The sequence below is a fragment of the Mixophyes fleayi genome, chromosome 9 (assembly GCF_038048845.1).
Source record: "Mixophyes fleayi isolate aMixFle1 chromosome 9, aMixFle1.hap1, whole genome shotgun sequence".
NCBI lineage: Eukaryota > Metazoa > Chordata > Amphibia > Anura > Limnodynastidae > Mixophyes > Mixophyes fleayi.
This window is the reverse complement of record NC_134410.1, coordinates 100,749,231-100,770,997: the sequence shown is the minus strand read 5'-3', so window position 1 is coordinate 100,770,997 and position 21,767 is coordinate 100,749,231. Positions and strand designations below refer to the sequence as shown.

The 21,767-nt window shown below is 39.1% G+C and overlaps 1 protein-coding gene across 5 annotated transcripts in view; it reads left to right on the top strand.

The window, feature by feature from the left end:
* Nucleotides 1–21,767, top strand: part of NEK6 (NIMA related kinase 6) — a 123,446-nt gene that overhangs the window by 71,195 nt on the left and 30,484 nt on the right. For 4 of the 5 annotated variants that reach the window (XM_075184718.1, XM_075184719.1, XM_075184720.1 and 1 more), the window contains one exon: nucleotides 15,464–15,604. In XM_075184718.1, coding sequence (XP_075040819.1) covers nucleotides 15,464–15,604 — 141 coding nt within the window. Of the gene's footprint in view, nucleotides 1–4,486; nucleotides 4,543–15,463; nucleotides 15,605–21,767 lie in introns of all 5 variants that reach the window. The other variant, XM_075184723.1, reaches the window with a different exon arrangement.

Sequence of the window (21,767 nt, the reverse complement as noted above, 5' to 3'; positions counted from 1 at the left end):
CGTACATAGATAACCTGCAAGACACTTCTAGGACATTACAATTTTAGGTCACAAGTATATGACTTTGGCAGATGAATCTTTTTAATGAGATTTCGACCAATTAATTGGGTGAGTGCCTCTATTTTATATGCACTGCTGGAGATTTTATACTGTGAAAACTACTGTGCAACAATGTAAGCTTGGTTGTTCTGAACAACACTTTAATTTTTTTAACAAACACAGGAAGGTCGATTGATTTTCCATTTGTGTGTATCTGTCCATATCAATTACCTTTCATTAAAGCTTTTTGTTGGGCAGGCATTTTCCTCATTCTACTTCTACTTAAAACCTGTGATTTTTATTATGGGGAAGTTGCTTTATGTTTACCTTGTTTGACATATATCCTTTGGATCCAGAGTAACATTTCCCCCCAAAAGTAATACAGTTTTGTATACATTTGTAAAAAAGAATGCATGTTCTCCCAGAGACTCTGACATACAATAGGTAGAATACTTAATAAAGGCTATTTACTAGCATTGTTCAAATGTGCAAATCTGCACTACAATCATAGCAACAAATAAGACCTCTGCGTTCCTTTTTTAACACAAAGTTGTGCAAACTGTGGTTTGGGATCCCAAGAAGGGTCCATGAATCTGTTTTTTTAGGGTCTCTTGTCATATATGCAACCCTATTATATTCTCAATAAATCATATGTGAGCACATTTGTTTTACTTTTACATTGTTTTAGAATATTTTTCAGTATACATTCTGAATATTATAAATATATATTTTGTATGGTTGGGTAGGGTTCAATACAAGATTAGAATGGGGAATTTGGTTTTCTGCATGGACTTATGCATAAATGTGTTTTTTCATTACCCCCTTAGCGCAATAAGAGATTTATAAATATTACATATATCGGTGCCTCTCTGCAGAGTAATGGCTTCTAAAGTCATAATGTATATGAGTATATAAGTTTGTATTGTCATTGATAGCAGCCGTTTGGTCCGTTTCTGGCCCCTCTGTCTTTAGAGTGCTGCCACATTGTAACAGGAAATCCTTATAAATGATATCACTGGGCATTTCCTCTAGGTCATCAGGCCTGAATCTTTGTTTGGGAGTGCTGAACCCAATATACTGTGCAAGACATTACTGTTGGATCTATGCTGACATTGATCTGACAAGAATTGCTAAATTGTAGTTACTTGTAGGTCCAGTGTGCAGTAGTAATAAACAGACCTGTTTATCTGACTAAACGGTCTCTCCTGATTATTAAAAGAACAAATAGAGAAAAAGCACAAAACAAGATCAGATATATACATGTACCTGTCCTTATAACTGTATAAGACCTTTATTTAAAACTACACACTTTTGGCTCTTATACTCAGGACAATCAGAATAATAAACTTCCAGGTGATTTTGTGGTATTGACGAAAGTTTGTAACCGTTACCATGAGATATAGCGGTCTACTTCAGTATGTTACCTCTGATTCTGGGCTAATCTTCTTTACTCGTAATTGATACTGCAGACAGAAAAGGATGTAGTCATTTTGATTACCGTATTAAAATGTAATAATAACTTTAGAAACCTGTGAATATATAAACTTTTTCCTGTTCCTGTCTCACAGCAGACGTGACAAAGTGTATATGTAATAAGCTTTACCTATATATAGTGCATACCATGTACTATAAGATGACGTAAAATGCATCAGTTTGGGCTCTATGTAGTGTATTCTGTGTTTGGGTTCTGTTCTACCTGCTTAAATATAGTCTTGTAAATGGCATCAGAGTTTGCCCTAGTTCACTTGTGTTTAATTTGTCCAAGACCATCTTTGTATTTTTCTGCTCTTTATCGTCTTCTGTAGGGGGGAAGGGAAATTATATGGGCAGAATATATTGTTTTAATCAAGTAGAAGGATGCTTGTTATATCCTGACAAGCCATGCACAGGCCCTGTCTATGGCTCTCCATCCCCGTTCCCACTTAAGGCTGTATGAAAGCTCCATTACTTTAATTAGGTCTGATGGGTTGTGATAGTGAATGCTAATCTAGGTCATTGCATATGTAAATGTGCAGCTGTACTCTTGGAGCATGCCAAAGCATATCAGCTGAGGTGTCCAGTCATCACCAGGCATCAAGCCCAGCATAGCAGGGATAACTGCACTGAGCAGCCCATGCTCAGGTCATTGGGCTCTCTAATACTATCAGCAGTTTGTATTGTCACACAGTGTTCTGATCTGGCTAGGGCTATACTTACCACCTACTGACTTATAATACACTGTGTGGACTCTTCTAAATATATCAGATAAACACATGATAGATCTATGCACATTATAAATATTGTCACGTTCACTACTCTGCTACTGCTTATTCATCCACAAGCTCCCAAATCAGAGGTTCTTTTGCCTGGGACTCTTGGACACTCTTGCTTTAATGAATAATATATTTAATTTGAAATACTTTACTAATGGTTGCACAGATTATGGGAACTGTTAGGAAAATAATTAGTTGAAATCCACAATGAGTCCTCAATTGCTTTCTCTTTTTTTTTTTTTTTTTTTTTATTTGTTTTACTTTAATTGTGATAATGGACCCAAAGGGGTAGATTTACCAATTCTTCTAAAAGGGAAAAGTGGAGGAGTTGCACATGGCAACCTATCAGATTTTAGCTGTCATTTATCTAGTACATTCTAGAAAATGAGAGCTAACATCTGATTGGTTGCTATGGGAAACTCCACTTTTCCTTTTTAGAAGGTTTGGAAAATCTACCCCAAAGAGTTTACTTTTATAAATACAAGTTTTGACATTGGGAGGGAGACCTTATACTGTCCTATGCATAGGTCCAACTCATACCCTTGTGTCATCTGTCCAACTTTGTTATAAAGAGAATGGTGTAAAGAAGTACAGTATTCAGATATTTAAAAAGTCCACAAAGATGTGCATATATAATTTTTTAGTAATAATGGTACGCAATAGTGTTGCAAAGGAGGGTCATGGGTACCACTTCTTTTGTTTGTAACCCTTAATTTAAAAAACGGTACTGTAAAATTCCAGGAAGCATACATTCATCTGTTACCTCTAAGCTGTGGGACAAAAATCAGATTATATGTTTTTAAAAGACGCTTCAACTTTTTGGTAACCCACCCTTAACATAACCAGAACCCCACCTATATGTAGTAATTACCCTGTATGTTGAGGGTTGTAGCTGATTCTGTTTGTGACTGATCCTCCGTCTCTGTAGTTTACAGATCAGTTCTACAATCTTACAGATCCTCTTCAATGACTGGGGGAATGTGGTGCAGCCATTGTCCTGCCTTCATGGGAATGGGGATTTCAGGGTTGCAGCACCCCTATTTACTACACAAGGGGAAGATGTACTTTTGAACAAGAACCTTAATATATCTAACACCCTATGACACCCTAGCAGCGACAGTGAGATGTTAAGTGTCAGAATGGTGTTTTGCATTGATGCACATCATTTACAAGGGGAAAGCCTAAAGAGGCGCACCCTGTCGTTTGTCACAGTTGCCCATAAAATATTGCATATACGACAGTCACACTGCTGCATTTTGCCGTTTTATACTGCTCATTTTCCATGCTCATTACATTTTTCTTTCTATGAGTTGGTTGTGGGGTGGAAAACTTCAAAAATGTATGTCAATGCACTGCCTAGTTCTAGTTACAGTTATGCTCATCCCTTTAATAATTTCAACCTTTTCTACAAATGCAGTCCTTGTTTAATCCACAGTAGGGCGTTAAAAACTCATGTCTTATTATGTTGTCATGTTAATCCTAATCAATTACATTGGTTGCAATGTACATAATTGTACTTGGCGTCTTACTCTCCTTGAGTGCGCAATAGACATCCCACTAAGAATAATATGTCCAGTTTCTTAGGAACTTGTTACAAAACTATTCTGATGCCTCAAGAAGAGTCTTCCAGGTTACCCTCTCTCCACCCCATGTTGCACACTGACATTTCTTGTGCTCAATATCTTGCTTTAGACATTTTGGAGCACAGACACAAAATTGCGACTAGATCATATAGGAATGTTCTGATCATCCAGATCCATCAATCATCCATAGCAAAGTGCTCAGTATTAGATCTTCACTGTATGTTTGTTGGCTAATAATCGTCATTTTCTAACTACTGTATTTTCTGTCGTAAACACAAAGCTAAAGGACTAGAATGTTTCTCCTGTGTGTCAAATTCCTCTGGTAAAATACAAGATATCTTAGACAGCCCCCTAGTGATCAAGCATCACAAGAACTGTGCAGCACAACGGGTTTTCTCTGTTATTAATGTAGCAGATACATGTGGATAGTAATGGAATCAAGCTGCGCAGTTTTAACCATTTCATTGTATCAAGTTCAGCAGCCTCTGCTAGTTCTGCATGTGTTTCCTTTAGCTACTGCATATTTTACTGATGGTTCTAATTTGTTTTCCCCATATGAATTTCGGAACGGGTCTCCAAATTATTATTATTATTATTAATTTTTATTTATAGGGCGCCACTAGGTATCCGTAGCGCCGTACAGGGACAAACAAAGTTACAATACAAAGGTGAGACAGCACGATACAGTAAACAAAACGCACAGTAACTCCGTCAGCTCAAAGCACAGCTAGAGGGGCGGGGGAGGGGAGAGGGGAAGGTCCCGCATACGGCGGAGCCCTAGAGGGCACGGAAGGCAGGGAAACCCCCAGAGTGGAGAGGAGGGAGCAAGAGGGAACGGGGAGGAGGAGGGCAAGGTAGCTGGAGAGCAGAGTTAAAAGTGGTGAAGACAGGAGGAGAGATGACCCTGCTCAAAGGAGCGTACAATCTAAGGGGTGGGGTAGACAGACAGAGAGACACGAGGGAGGGAGAGAAGGAGGATAAGGGAAGGGGAGTGAAGGGGAAGAGGCAGAATATCTGGTAGGGAGTTAAGTGGGAGACTGGAAGGCTTTAAGAAAAAGGTGGGTTTTTAGAGCCCGTTTGAAACTGGACAGATTAGGGCAGGTTCTGATAGAGGGAGGGAGCTTGTTCCAGTGGAGGGGGGCAGCGCGGGCGAAGTCTTGGATACACGCATGGGAGGAGGTGATCAGGGGAGAAGAGAGGCGACGGTCATTGGCTGATCGGAGAGGGCGGGAAGGAGCATGAATAGAGAGGAGGGTGGAGATGTAGGGTGAGAAATTGGACCGGACTCTTTAAAATGCACTTAAATTGACTTCTATCAGCAGTCTACAAATCGATTTGTTTCATTTCAGTCACTAATATGTAACAGAATGCCATTGTTTTGTTATAGTGGGGTTGTGGCTGAGTTCATGGCATTAGTGTAGGTGACTAATCCACTAGTGGCGCTTGTGAGTTCTTCTCAATCTATTTAGGATTTTTATTTATTGATTTTTACCTTTATTGCAGGGAATGGCTAAAAAGGGCTCATTGTGTTTTATAGTCCACCGATGATTGATTGCATTCTAAAACTAATTTAGATTTATTACATTGTATTTTAAATTCAGAAAATATTCTGCATATTCACTTGCTCCTACTGATCTGTACTCTAATGTGCATGATAAAAATAGAATAAGAAAGCAAGTGTTAATTTCTCAGTGGAGACCAGGGCATACAGTCTGGTTATTAGTAGTGGCGCAGGGTGGTAGTGCCAAATGGGCTAGTATCAAGTAGTGTGAAGTCTTTCTCGGCAGTGAGTGATCTGTATCCCCACTGCGGCTGCCCTGGTTGGTCACTTGCAACAGGCCTGTGAAGAGGAGGAAAAGCCTGGAGATATGTAACTACATTCATTAGTGGACTGTGACAGATCTGTGTGACATTGTGACATTTTATTCTTGGCTGGAGCTGCTAATTATCCATATTTATAATTGTGTGTGCCACTTCCAAAGATTACTCTAGATTTTAATAGCTATTTAACCCTTTCACTCTACTTATGGGACCTGAAATGCAATGCAGGCTTATGTGATGAAGTGTTAATGAAACTCAGAGAACCTGGCCATCTCTAGCAGAAAATGTTTAAGCCATTCCCAGAGCAAATCTCATTATGAAAGGCATATTATTATTATCATTTATTTGTTAGGCGCCACAAGATTTCCGCAGCGCCGTACACAGTACAAACAGTAGACTATACAGGGTGAAACTACAGAACAAGAAACAAAAATACCAATACTTCAGAAACTCCAGGCAGGCTGCTGCAATAAGCATGGAGCAGAAGAACAGGTGAGGAGACAGGAGGGAAGAGGGCCCTGCTCATTCGAGCTTACATCCTAAGGGAGGGTTGACAGACCAGGCACAAGAGGAGCCGGTTGAGGCAATGGGAGAGAGGGGAGAATGAGCGGAGGAAATGGGGGTTAAGTGGATGGGTGGTAGGCTTTGAGAAAGAGGTGAGTTTTGAGTGCACGTTTGAAGGAGCACAGAGTGGGAGAGAGGCGGATGGAGCGAGGGAGGTCATTCCAGTGATGTGTAATATGTATTCTATCTATGGCTTATATAACCGTGCATTTATTATTGACCTATGCATACATTTAGTTTAAATTTTATATGATTTTAAATTCTGTATTTTCTTTATTTTTACTTGAAATAGTTGTTTATGTTTTCATCACTCATTTGCTTTTCAACACATCTTTAGTCAAGAGTCAGGATGGATCACATGATGATAATTACATTACTGTGTTTCGGAGATCCTAGTGTAGAGGTTATTCTGTGCTGCATTTTTTAAATTAAAGTAAGCCACTAAATTATTAGTAATTTATTTTCTTTATTTGATGGATTCCTGACCCACAGCTTAAAGAACTTCAACTCCCCCTAAAGAAGCCTTCCTCAGACCCTGTCCCTTAGCTCACAATCACAATGGAGTGAAAGCATTTGTCTGTTTTCTGAGCCCTGCAAATGTTGGAGAGGTGGAGTCACTGGGTAAAATGGAGAGTGGTATCTGATTGGACAATTGCCACAGCGGACCAATCATGTGCTACTTTCAGTGCACTTCCTTGTTAGCAACCATTTTTATCTTCTCTTGAGAGCTTCACTCCTCCAGCGCTCAGAAATAGCAGCGCACATGTGGGTTCTCCCAATATTGATTTATAGTACACTTCTTTCTGAAGGAATCAAGAATATTCACATTTTAGAGAGGATTATGTCAGACAGTATTGCTAGAACAGCCCACCCAAAGGATGCTATGTTTGTAGAAATGCTGGGACACAAGGTATTATTTGATCACTGGCTGACTGCTTCGGCATTATTTTCAGTTTCAGTTTCCGTGCATGTTATAGTCTCTTAACGAGGGCTAATATAAGCAAAGAGAGTTGGAGATTCCCCTGCAGGCTAATCCCTAATTTAGAACTGTTCCCAATGCACCAAATCTAAGTACCGTATTTCCCCATGTATAAGACGCACCCATGTATAAGACGCACCTTAATTTTGGGGCCCAAAATGGAAAAAAAATGTATTACATAAAGTTATTGAACTCAAGTTTTATTTATCATAAAACTACTCATCACTGTCAGAACTCTCATCCATTATCTTGTCCTCATCTGTGTTTGATGACAAATCGCTGTCTTCATATATTGCCTCATCCTCAGTTCCATCTGAAGGCATTTGAAATGCCACACTTCTTAAATGACTTGACAATGATCTCAATATTGATATTATCCCAGGATCTTTTCACCCAGGTACAACTTCTCATATAGTTGGCTTTTTCACTCTTCCTGGTGTCAAATTGTCCCCAGAAGACTTCATCCATTGGTTCCATTCCTCCCTCATGGTATCTTTGAAGGGTTTGTTAATGCTGACATCAAGTGGTTGGAGCTGGGATGTCAAGCCTCCAGGTATGACGGCAAGTTTTTTTTCTTGCTCAGCAGCAATCTTCTTTGTGTTCGGTGTTATGTGTGCCCTGAACTGATCCAGCACCAATAGGGCATGTTTGCGTAAGAGTACACCTGGTCTCCTGCTCCAAACTTTCTCAAACCAGATCTTCATCCCATCCTAATCCATCCAACCCTTGTCATGAACGTGGACAATCACTCCTCGAGGAATGACTTCTTTTGGCATTGTTTTGCGTTTGAAAATCAGCATAGGAGGCAGCCTGGTTCCGTCGGCACAACAAGCTAGAACAACTGTATAATGCCTCTTTTCACTTGTCTTCACAATTACAGTTTTCACCCCTTTTTTATCAACAGTTCTGTTACTCGGGACATCAAATTGAAGGGGGACTTCGTCCATATTTGCAATCTGTCCCAACTCAAACCGATGTGTCTTCCGACGTTGAGTGACAAAACGATGAAATTCAAGGACTTTCTGCTCATAGCTTTCAGGCATCTTTTGGGCAAGTCTGGTGCATGTACGCATGCTTAGTCCATTCCGTTTCATGAACCTGAAGCACCAATTGTGTCCTCCTTTTGAAGTCAGTAACTTAATTTCTATCAGCAATTCTTCTTGCCTCATGCTGAACCATCTTTGTGGACACAGGAATTCCAATTGCCCTTTGCTCTTCAATCCATATCTTCGATTTCTCACTTGGTTAGTGCAGGAGGGTATTGTATGTGGTGTTAACAACACTGTGTCCTCTAGTGTGTCAAACTAGAAAAAAGTGATACGTGGCTGTTTGTGACCATGTAGCGCTGTGTGTGGTGCCTTGATGTCCATTAAATGCATTTCTCTGGTGATGGCGAGCCGGGGTCAGTTTGTTTGTAGGGGAGCTGGAATTTTGATGTGGTACGACAGGAGAGATGGCGAGGGTTGCAGAAAGCCATATCGGCGTTCAGTGCTGTGCGAGTAAGCTATAGTAGTATAGGTAAAATAGAAAATAAAGGGGTTGGAGTGGGGACAATTAAGCAGACGTTAGAACTCAAAAGTAGGTGGAATTGTAAAGAAAGAGTCAAGATAGAAATGGAATAGAGGTAGGCTCAAAATAGACAAGACTAGTTGTAACTCATGTCAACTTAACCTAAGCCATTGTGTTTTAGTCCTGTAATGTTCTGAAAATAATTGAGATGCATTTTGATGCAATCGCACAGTAAAACAATATTAATCAATTTGGTTTACTTCATACAATTATTTGACTTCGACAGCTCCACCGTTTGAGAGTACACCAAACACTCTCACTCTAAAAAAAAATTATTTCAGGATCTCGGTAGTACGTTTCATTGTTCTGTAATGAATGTCCCCCTTTACGTATGACCACACTGTCTGTGGATATCAATCAGGTTACCATAACTCATAAAACCATGAGACACAATCATAAAAAACCCTTCACCCACATACGTAATACCTTATCTAGAACTGTACAAGGTACGATAGAATATGTATAAACAATATAGAATATTCTACTACAGTTCTTCATGCATAACATGTTCATCTGTCCGAAGCATGTCTTTTAGCTTAGATGACATTTATATAACACATGTTCACCAATAACCTCATCCTATGTCTATCAACAATGTCCTTTAAGATCTCCTTCAACCTGTGTTAGTAAATACACTCTAATAATATCAACGGGTTTTTCATCAACACTTGTGGGGCGGGCTATTGTCTGTTCGTTCTTCCCAGTCTCCCAATTCTCAAGTTTCTTAGTATGTGAAACGGTGATCAGCCTGCCGAATATTGGGAGACTTCAAACTAAGGGGACCTAGCTGTATTATGTTTCCCCTACTGGCCTCCCACCCCATATTTCAGGTACCTCAGAAATATTTAGTGGAAAGAGAACTAGTCCTACTTGATATAATCTCTGAGGCACGTGAGAGCACATCCAGCACTCAGTTTGGTTTAAAACCTTACCCACCCAAGAATGATAATCATTCTCAAGGATGCCCACTAAAGTCTGAATTATTACTGGACTGGCATCACTGGATGCACCTCTCTTCAACTATGAGGTCAAAGTACTTACTGACACAATACTCCTCAGACAATAGCCCCTAGAACTGTCTCTGAGCTCCAAGGTTAGTAAATGTTTCCTGTACCCCTGAATTGAATAGAGAAATTGGCTGCACCGATTACGCTAACAACTTCTCCTTCATCCCCACCTCCTCAATATCACTACCTGAACCAGCCTCTGTCACCTGTTCACAATTGAAAGAATTGACTATCCTGAAAAGAGAATGAGATGAGAGAAACACTGGACAGGGAAAAACAGGAAAAACTGCTGTTCCATGCTGGATAACAGTATTTGCAAAGTCCTTGGCTCAGGTGGTGTGGTGGTGTTAACTGCGATCTTGGATATCCCGGAACAGATTCACGAGTGTAATTGGAACCTTCTCCGGATGTTTACTCCTCTGCAGTGGATGGAATGGGTACAAGTGTCTCTCTGCTACTCCTAGGGATATGATGCTGGTCGTCCACACTTGGTACCTGTCTGTCAAACAACTTGAGCGTAGGAAATTACAGTCCACAACATACTCTCCTAGTCCAACATCATAACAGTCAATGTAACGTATCACGAGTGTTTTGAATGTCCTTTGTTGCTGTCTCACTATTTGCTTTTCTTTTCAGGATCTTGAACAATCTCTCCATTATAAACTCATCACAGGAAAAGTCAAAAGTATTTTAAAGGGTAACATGTTAAGAGGCAGTTTAGGAGTGATTTTGATAGTGGGGAGGACTAGTGGCCAAAGCTACCAGACACTCCAATCTAGTTTCAACCATCATTCTATTCAATTCGTTCTAGCTAGTACCGTTTACACTATATTCCCACTGGTTTGTGGCTGATCAAGAGTATGTAACTTACTATCACTGCTCATACATTATACCCATTATCTAAAAGCTATTACCAGTAAATGAATACCCCTATCACTTTCTATATAACTCTAGGGATACCTTATCTACTAACAAAAATCTTGAATATGACACCGCAATATTAGAAACATTTCAATAAACCTTTACTCAGATATATTTCATCAGTACATCAGTACACCAGTACATACTTGAGAATCCTGCAGGGTGGCAATTGTATGAAGTTGATTTGTTTTACCTGAAGAAAGTCCACCTGTAGGAGGGGTATGGGATGGCTCTATTGGTATTGTCTTCCTGACATTTTCTCTCAATCAAGTAAGACAGGACATTGCCTTCCTACTAGCCTGAGAAGAAACGTCTGATGCACACCAATATGCTCTTACCAGCTTGCACATACCTTCTTTACCCAGCTGAGTGAGACCAGGTGCTGCTTCAGTGTCACGAGCCTCTGACACAAATCTGCAGCAGGAATGGTAAATGAACAGGACCCAGCCGGAGTCTAAATACAACTCCCAGTAAGGCGCATAGTCTAACAAGGAGGAGGTGTTCACCAGGGACCAGCCGCAAGGCGGTTTGGACTAGGCTGCACCTCCTTGCAGGTCGGGGCCTTACTGGAAGCAACTAGGTGGGATATTAGGGAAACAAGCCAAGAGAGTCAGCAAACCAGAGGAGTGTGTCATCTCTGCGGACGACTTATTACCACTGCAATGGCGGCAGGTATGGAGTTCAGCAGTCAGCAAGTGACTTCGGAACAGAGGAGATGCGCTGTAGCGTGTAGCCAGCAGGGTACACAGGAACAGAGGAGTGTCAGCACTGTGGATGACTGATTACCACTGGAATGGTGGCAGGTATAAAGTTCAGCGGTCAGCAGTTTACACAGGAACAAAGAAGATGCGTTGCAGCGTGTAGAGTGTCAGCTCGTCAGATGAGGAGGAGTACAGGACTGCATGGAAGATGACATGAAGAACAGGCACTGAGGACAGGGAGGAGGTGCCTTTTAAACTTTGGAGCCTAAACTCCAACCAATAGGGAGAGGAGCAGTGAAATTGACAGATCGGGGAACGAGTATATGGCCTGATTGCCCGGCGTGTTCTGCAAGTCACTTCAGTATTATTATTCTTCTTTGTCTTATTTCCCGTTCTTTACATTTCTAAAAGTCAGTATCTCATTCTTTTCTTATAAAGAGATACAAAATATATAGACACTGTCCCAAACATCCATTACTCGAGTTATTGTCTCACCCACGAGACCAAGACATTGTTGACAACGGACAGAATTAGGGGTACACACACTACACTGACATAGTCACGGAAGTAGCTAAGGGTTTTATATTTTCCTGCTTTACCCACACTTCTCTACGCTCAGAAATGCCATTTCCCGCTACGCACGCTATCCTGCTACCTGCTCCCTTTACTATTGCCACAGTTTTAAACAGTCAGCTTAATTCTCAATTTTCACAAATATTTTTTTTGATCACTAACCTTATTCAGTACCTCTTGATAAGTATTACGTACCTCTTGGTAAGTATTACAAACCATGGGAAAATATATCACACATTCATCAGTCATCTTGACCCACTGATCACCGTATACCATTGTATACTTACCTTTACTGTATACAATACATACATAACCCTACTGTATACTTACCTTACACTTCTCTACTCACAAACACAGACCCTATCGTGCCTACTTATTGACCATCTCTAACGCTTGTCTAGCACCCATGTGGAAACCGAATTTTCCAACACTTCGCAGTGCAAAACTCCTGTGTTAGATTTGTGGTTGCCATGGAAGAATTACACAAGCTTCATCCACTCACTTCTTCTCCACCTCGTACCACTAAGCAATACACGTGACTGCCAGCTTACGCAGCGAGGTCCTTAACACAGGTACTTTCTACTGGACTGATGGAAATATCAACACTTCACAGCATAAAACAATTGCAAGTTTCTTTCAACAGTAACCTGGATCCTCAAATTTACTTATCCTTTACAATCGCACAATTCACATACACATACACCCTTGCTTTCGGCGCAGAAAATATACTTTCCCAAATGGTTGTAATAACTTCTCAGAGGTTTTAATTAATTTCACTATAATATACAACAGGACTATCTATCAACGCAACTGCTTAAACATGTGGCAACACAGGAACACATATGCGTATGCTAAGCAAACAAACCATGTTTAAATTGCAAAATGACATGAAAAAGAAACCGTTTTTCTTTCTTGTCCCTAAGTTCTCACTAGCACCCCATAAGTTGCACAAAGCGGATATTCGGTTTAGCAACACTAGATGATATAAAGGCATAAAAAAATTTGCGTTCTCACCCATATTTGATGTCCCACCCTTTGTTGGTAAACCGAAATCCGTCAGTTTTGCGAATCCTTGAGCAATATAGCGCCTTTTTGAGCCCCCAAATTATTAAAGTCATTTTATTGTTTACAAATAATCATTGTCCAATGCGATTGTTGTGGTTCCAATACACAAAGATATTTAATTGCAAAATATAGCAGGATTTACAGCAAGCCATCATAATGCATAAAAGATGTTACTATCAAGCAGTACACGATATTATAATCAAACAGGAAAGTATAAACATAAACCGAATACATTAAATGTTAAGTAGTGCTTCACCCAGGCCCATGATGAGATATCGTCATGTTGTCTGTAGTCTGGCTAAGAGAGCTAGCTGGGGGGAGCAGCATGCTTATATGCAGTTTCAGTATAGAACAAAACACTGATGATGTCACTATGTATACAGATAACACTAAGTGAGGTCTTCATTGGTCCAGGGTTAATGATATTCCAGTTCCCTGCTGGTCATAGGTCAGTTCATTTGATCCTTTCAAAGGGTGAGGGGCAACTTCCCCCAACTGTTGTCTACATTTTCCCTCTGAATAACCAGTTAAAACAGACCCACACACAAAGTACTGTTGAGTATTAATCTTATATTGCTTATATCTTGCGACCGCTAGATGCAATCGCTACTCTGTCCAAACCGGGTTAATGCTGGTGAAATATGCTTTAATATGAGACCAAACTCTTTACCTTTTAAAACATCTGAACCATAAATACCTTTACTATAGTATTATCTATGCATAAACAATCTAATACATTTTACTAATAAATAAGTATGGATTGGAACCTTAAATAAATGTGTATTATTTACAAGTGTAAGTGCAAATGTAAATGTGTGTTATGAACCTGTGATAGCATGTGGCGCGTTATGATGCAATCGCACGGTAAAACAATATTAATCAATTTTGTTTACTTCATCCAATTATTCGACTTCGACAATATATATATATATATAATTAGAGAGAGAGAGAGAGATATATACATATACATATATACATATAGATATATTAGAGGTCAAACTGTAAGTGGTCTTTCACAAACTATAAGTAATTTGCCGGTTTGTGACTACTTCAGTGGATTATTTTTCTAGAAGAATTAGGCTGGTCTATATGTCTTCTCTTCTAAATTGTGACATTTTGAAGAATGGGCATTTTGAAGAATGGGCAATTCCAACTGTATTTTGATATTCAAATTGCATTATTATTAGCTCAGGGGTTGCCCCCATTCCCTTAAAACAAATAAACGTATGGACCAGGACAATTATTCTAAAACACCGTTCCATTTCCAGGATATGTGGATTGCTTGGAAATTAATACATATACAAAATATGCTGAATCATAACCCAAACCCCCACCTTCCAAATCAAGTTAACACATATTTTACCTAAAGTTTTATAACAGAGGCCTTTATTTTATACACAATGTTGACTGTATTTCCTTTAGAACCTTTCCGTTTTCTTTAATGTCAACCTTTTATAATCTGCTCCATACAGATTTCCTAAAACTTGCTCAACATAAAGTTCATCAAAGATTCCAATCTAAAAACTTTTTATTTTTACGACCCCCCCACACGTACCCACTATAGAAAACAATATCGGTTTACATTCCAAGCATATCTTCATTCACCATATTGTGAATAATTTCATAGACATATACAATAATAGGTCCAGGGTTGTTTATTTAGTTTGTTGTGTAAAATATTTATGATATAAAAATCATGTCCTTGACTTATTTTTACTTTTTATGTTTACTTTCTACATTTTTGTAAAACTTCCAAAACAAGGAAATGTTGTTTTTTTTGTGGGTAGGGCTCGAATGTTCATTTTGCATCAGCTTTTCTTGAGTCACCCTGGGTCTTTTTTATGTTGTTCAGATTGTGGTCTGGTAAAGTGTGTGTCTGACCACTGTAAATATTTGACATCAAGATCTCTAAAAACATACTAGTAGGTTAATTGGCTGCTAACAAATTGACCCTAGTCTCTTTGTCTGTCTGTGTGTTAGGGAATTTAGACTGTAAACCCCAATGGGGCAGGGACTGATGTGAGTGACTTCTCTGTACAGCGCTGCAGAATCAGTGGCGCTATATAAATAAATGGTAATAATAAAAAGATCAATGTATTGCAGCATCTGTTTTTAGTACATTGTGCTAAGCTGACTGAGAAATGTAGATGAACAGAAGACTGCAGCATGGTTTATTGGTTGCATGCCCCCGTTACTGTACCCCAGACAGTTACGTGTTAGTGTACGATTGTACTAAGTGTATAGTACGATGTTTTTTTGCCACAAATACTAATTTAAGACAAGCACCTTTCACCAGTTACAAATAAAGAAATGTCATATGTCTGCTTAAAATATAACAATGTTTCCCTTGTGACTGATATCCTTTAACCTGTTCATGTTGTTTGTACAGAGACACATGACTTCCTACCCTTACCGGTGTGCATTGGCAGACTTCAAAATAGATAAGAAGATAGGACGGGGACAATTCAGCGAAGTGTACAGAGCAAGCTGTCATCTGGACAGGAAGCCGGTTGCTCTGAAAAAAGTCCAGGTAAGAGTAACATTAGGGTCAACCAAATATATATCATTTGCTTTTCTAACAGATCTACTAGTGTTCTCTCGCATTCAGACATTTGATGTGAGTTCAGGACCTTATCAGCCTTTTCCTTTGGACATGCAATGGGGTCATTGTGCACTCACCTGTACAGTAAAGCCGGTATTAAATAATTTAGGTTCTGCAATTAACTGGAAACATTTATATGGATATAGAAAATAATGTTGCCCGGTTCTATAGCTTAATTTTGTTTGTTTTATTGCACATGTTTATCAGTAACAAAAACATACCAGCTGCTTTAAATACAACTAATGGAGTCTTTTCATTTACTTATTTTGTACAAAAATTGTAGAAGGATATTCCACCCACACCAAGAGATCTCCATAGAGATTGTTCTGTACATACTGTATTCCATAATAATACATAGAACTAATCCTCATCTGCTTCTGTCTTCATTTACTGGGGATCTTTCTGAGTTCATTTATAGGGTGGTTGGTGGAGAGCTAACACTCACATTTATATAGATGTGAAAATGATAAGATATGTTGGCTACACTTGTATTTTATGTGCATTTTTCAGAAACCGGAAGAAAGGGCTGTTCTTCTTGTTTATAAAACTTAGCTACCTATCAAGCCACAACTGTAGTATTTATTCTCCTGTGCTTATTGTCAAAATGAACCCAATGTGAGCGAAGTGTCGGAAGAACCACTGGAGTACATTGAAAAACCAGAATTTCCAACACTTAGTATGGGGAGGTGGGGCACTGGTGTTCAATGAAATAATAAGGTTATTTAAGTAAAAGTGAGTGGTACAGGTAAAAGTAGTTTTCACTCCCACTGAATGAAAATGTACAGCCCCTAATGATGGATACACTCTCAAACTATTCCCATGTGGATCCTATAATGTCAGCCCGGTTGGTAGCACCAATATTAATTTACTAATAACATTGAAGAAAGAGAAGAAAATAGAAATGTCTACAGATTAGTACATAACAATATCTTTTGTCTGGAACGAGCCGCTGAGATAATATTTACACATCACCATGTTTTGAAAGGCCAAAGTGTGTGTGTGTTTTGCAGACACTAACATTTGAATAAAAAAAACTAAATGGGCCTATATGCACAGTGGAGTACGCATACTAGTACACACTTTCTGCTCTCCCATTCCATCCACCCTGTAACACATTGGCAGGTTAAGTCCCGGGGGTCAGGTGGATGTGTGGGGGCGGGGCTCGAAGAATTGCGCCGTTAGCCTCGCCCTCAAAGCTGTCACCACCTTTTTCGTCCAATAAAACTAGGGTTGGGGGCCACAATGACGCGTCCGTGGCGCTGATAAGCCCCGCCCCCTCCATTTACTTTCTACAGCCGCCCGGGAATCGGGAGAATTGCCCTCTCTCCCGGGAGCCCGGGAGACTGACCCAGATTTCGGGAGTCTCCCGGATATTCCGGGAGAGTTGGCAAGTATGCTGTAACATAGCTTCATCGGTAATCTTGGGCCTACAATAACCACCAGGCATGCATAGCTCCACTTTAAATTTGTAGCATATTGTACCCAGCACTGGCCAAGCTGCCAACACAGTATTTCACGCAGTGACTAGAGTGTTGCTAGTTCTAGATGCTGTGCTCTTTTATGTCAATGAGAAAGGAAAGTAAGGCACTTATCAGCAATATTTATTTACAAGTGTGCAAACACCTGATGTCCAGGAAATGCATTGATCTATAGCAAGAAGGGCATGTTTGATAGTTTGAGGGAAAAACTTTGTGAGTTGCTTTATTTACTTAAAAACAATATTATCATATTTTTCGGTCAATTGAAACTTTCCATGATTAAGTCATAAGCAACAAGAAGGGACGTCTGATTTTAACTGGCATCACAAAGCAGTAAACAGACTGTGCCGTTACCAGCTCCTCTTAGTGACCTCGGTCCATCTGCTAATCCCATATGAGGAGTTTACAAGCTGTTTTCACCTCTTGGTAGTGCATGTAAAATCTGATCACATTTACCAGTGATTTGCAGACAGCTTTTAAACCAGATCTCTCAGCTTTTAATAAGGTGGACTTTGAGAGTGTAAGAATGTTTTTAAAAGCAGCCGTAGTAGTTCATTAAGTGAGGGTGGCTTTACAGAAAGCAAAGTTATGCTGACAAAGAGTTAATGGTACTATTTAATGCTGCTTCTGACTCGTGCGCATGGGACACTGAAACCGTACAGTTTTTATCTCAATGCTGCATGGCTTATGATTATATTTAATTGCTTATTACGTACCTGCATAGCAGTTTACAGATACATACAAGTTCTCAAAATAATTGGAAACTATTCCTTTATATAATCTGCAATATGAGTTCTTCATTGACAATGTTGTACTTTAAAAATAGGTGAAACTAAATTATTTATTTAAACTTGTAAGGAAAAAAGGCAAATAAGAGATTCTGATCCACCTATTTGGTATTGATTTTGTCAATGAGTTGAGTCCTGATGTCATGTCTCAGGCCCGTTCAATTGCAAAGGCTCAGAGGCCTGGAGAGTACTGGGAATTATGGAAGGCTAGAGGTCACCTTTTTAACCCTTTGTGACAGGACAAATAAAAAGTCACACAGGTTAATTAACAGGTATTGTTTGTTACAAATATGAAAGCCACCAACATCTGCCAGTAATCAGAAAACCTAAAGCAAGGCTTCCATAGATGTGGCTAGCCCTGGGCACCAGGGGCACGTGCCCCAAATCAGGCCCTGCAACATTTATAGAACAGTTCAGTGTTATCGACTCTTTGCTACCCAGTGCAGGTTCAAAAGCTGCTAGATTCTGTGAATGCAAATATTAGAAATCATTGTCTAGTACAACATATGTAAATAATTAAGATGTAGAACTATTGGAAAATAATGTATGATCAGAACTTACAATTACCGTGAAATAAGACGGTGTTTTGCTTGGCCGTATTATTAATTGACTGCTGTGCAAAGCCAGGAGCCATATATAAAGCAGAGCACCTCTCTTCTAGCTTAGACCGCTTCCACTTAACAACATGTCAGCACCGTAAGCACATCGCTGAGTAATGTTGAAAATACGGGTGCTTCTATATTAGTTGAAAGCATGTATATTTCCACAAATAAGGAGCTGCGGTGAGTTTATGCAGCAATCTGTATTGTCTACCATGCTGCTTAAAATATTGTTTTTCAGAAAGGACTGGTAATCTCTGTCTCCGTTTGTGTATCTCTTTATTCATTTATTTTTAAATAACCTTGCCACTTTTTCCCTCTACACTAGTATGTTGGTGGAGAGTCTTCTCTTGACACTCCTGCAAATAATTTGCTAAATTTTGGTCACAATACTTGTAATAAGTGGGGACCGCTGCCTGCCAGCCTCTGTAATGATCGCTGAGCGCCAGAGAATAAGATGCACAGCTAGAAATTATGGCTAGTTCTTCATTGGATAAGTACAGTGAGTGGCCTTCCAATCAGAAGACAACTTTAATTTCTAGATGTGCGTTAAATCTCTCCTACCTCCGGTCCTCAAAGATCATTACTGAGACTCGCAAGCAAGGATTTTATTTTATTGTATTAACATTTATTTATATAGCTCCAGCATACTCCTCAGTGCATTGCAATTGGGTTCAGTGCAGTGATACAATGACTGCACACATTGGCAGATAGTGGACGTTGTTTTGACTGCATTTTCCGCCATATTTGATATCTAAAAAAATATGTTGGTCAGAATCGCTGTCATTTTGGGCCCATCCACAAAGAGGTTTGCAGGTTTTATTGGATCGCGTTGGCATTTCATTCAAGACCACCTCAATAATGTCAAAAATGTCCGGACACTGATGACTTGTGAATAATGTTTTTAGGGGGAGTCTTTTCTCAATATCTTTGGACATTGCAGAGCAGGGACCCACACTAATTTGGTAGTCAAGGAAAGGGGTGGAGCTTTGTTAAAATAATGTATTCTTAAAGTGGATATCTGATCATCACCCAACCAGCTCACAGTACTGACAGCAAGCCATCCCCCTAAGATAGATAGATATATAGATAGATATGGTGTTAGTCTTGATAAAGGGCTGTGTGAAGGCCAAAACATCGACTTCTTCTTTTATGGAATAAAGAATTTATAATTTGGAAAAGTCCAGTGAGTACCTCCTAATTATACTATTTCATACATCCATGTTTTTGGAGTTCCTGCACCCAGGCTTAAGAAAAATCCTCAAAGTGAGTGCTTGCTTTTCTAGTGATGTGTTTTATATTTTTATATATATATATATATATATATCATCATCATCATCATCATCATTTATTTATATAGCGCCACTAATTCCGCAGCGCTGTACAGAGAACTTATTCACATCAGTCCCTGCCCCATTGGAGCTTACAGTCTAAATTCCCTAATATAGACACACTCACATAAAGACCCAGACAGACAGACAGACAAAGATGGAGACAGACAGGGAGGGATAGACTAGGTTCAATTTTGATAGCAGCCAATCAACCTACCAGTATGTTTTTGGAGTGTGGGAGGAAACCGGAGCACCCGGAGGAAACCCACGCAAACACATGGAGAACATACAAACTCCACACAGGTAATATATATATATATATATATATATACATATCGATAGATATATAGATAGATATCTGTATATACCCAAAAAAAACCTTCTTGCCAGCTACAAATGGGCTAAGCCACTGATACCAAATCACATGTAATTCATTCCCTTTTAACAATGCGCATATGTATGTATACACACATGTGGTAGTCCTTATATTTATATGTTTATGTATGAAAATTCAACAATGTAGTTTTTGTTAAAAACAATCAAGACAAGTGTCAGGGTCAGATCCTGACGGTTCCCAGGTGTGTACCTGAAGTGCGGTTCTATCAGAATCACGTCATGGATAAGGGCACAAGATGCAATAGACAACTTAGTCACCTGACATAGGAAAGGTTGCTGTTGACTTGGATTCTTCCAAATTTTGATCAGCTTCGACCTGTGATAGCCTTACTTACATTTGACTGTTTGGTGTTTACATCCTTTTAAACCTTTCAACCTTGTGCTTAATACAAATATTTAAAATATTGATATTTGTTTTGAGGTGCTTTGCAAAGAATGCATATATAGTGTCATAATGTTATGAAGTGTGCCTATTTACAACCAAAGTAAAGTGTGTTTTTTATGACACCACAAAGTTTGGAAAAATGTAAGTGTATCTCATGTCACAAAGTTGTTTGTCTGACACCTTATAGTGTGAAGTGGGTGGGGGGGGGGGAAGGGTTGCAACTTTTTAGATCAAAACTCTCAAGTATTCAAGTTTACTTATTTTTGCTCTAAATGATTATCTCCTTTCTATGGCCTGGTCTTCCTTCATCCTCTTGAGATTGGCACTGTTTGTTTTGGACTTATGATGTTTGTGTTATGTATACAAATTAGTTTTTTGAAGTTTTCACAGGTTATGTAGCAATGGATACCTGGAACATGGCTACAATGCTAAAATAAAATGAATGTGTTTACTTTTTCAACAGTTTAGATATGCTATTTAAGTAATTACAGCCATGTTTTGCGCTATGTATATATGTGTGTGTATATATGTGTATATATATATATATATATATATATATATATATATATATATCTACTATATAAAAGCCTAGTGGCGTGTGTGGAAAAAAAAGAGTTATACACTGACCTATATATTTCTTGAAGGAGAAGTGACAGTTGGGAGTGGTTGGTGGTTGCCGGGGGTGACAGTGGGGAGTTTTTAACACCTTAAGTAGCTTGATGAAGGATGTGGCGATGAAGATGAAGGATGAGGTGATGGAGAAAAATGAAAATGATGACGTGGTGACATGTGGACAAAACCACGTTAAAAAAGGGCGCTTGCGTCGGGAAGTAACGCTCTTCCCCCGAGGAGGCCAGGGCTAGGCCCAAATGCATGACAAGAACCTTTTTAACACTTTAAGTAGCTTGATTTGACTAGAATGCATGAGTATCATGCACGGGTTAACTTGTATATGTGTGTGTGTGTGTGTGTATATATATATATATATATATATATATATATACATATATATATATATATATATATATATATATATATATATATATATATATATATATATTCACTACACACACATTTGTCTTTTTTAATGTAGACTGTTCATAAACACATATTG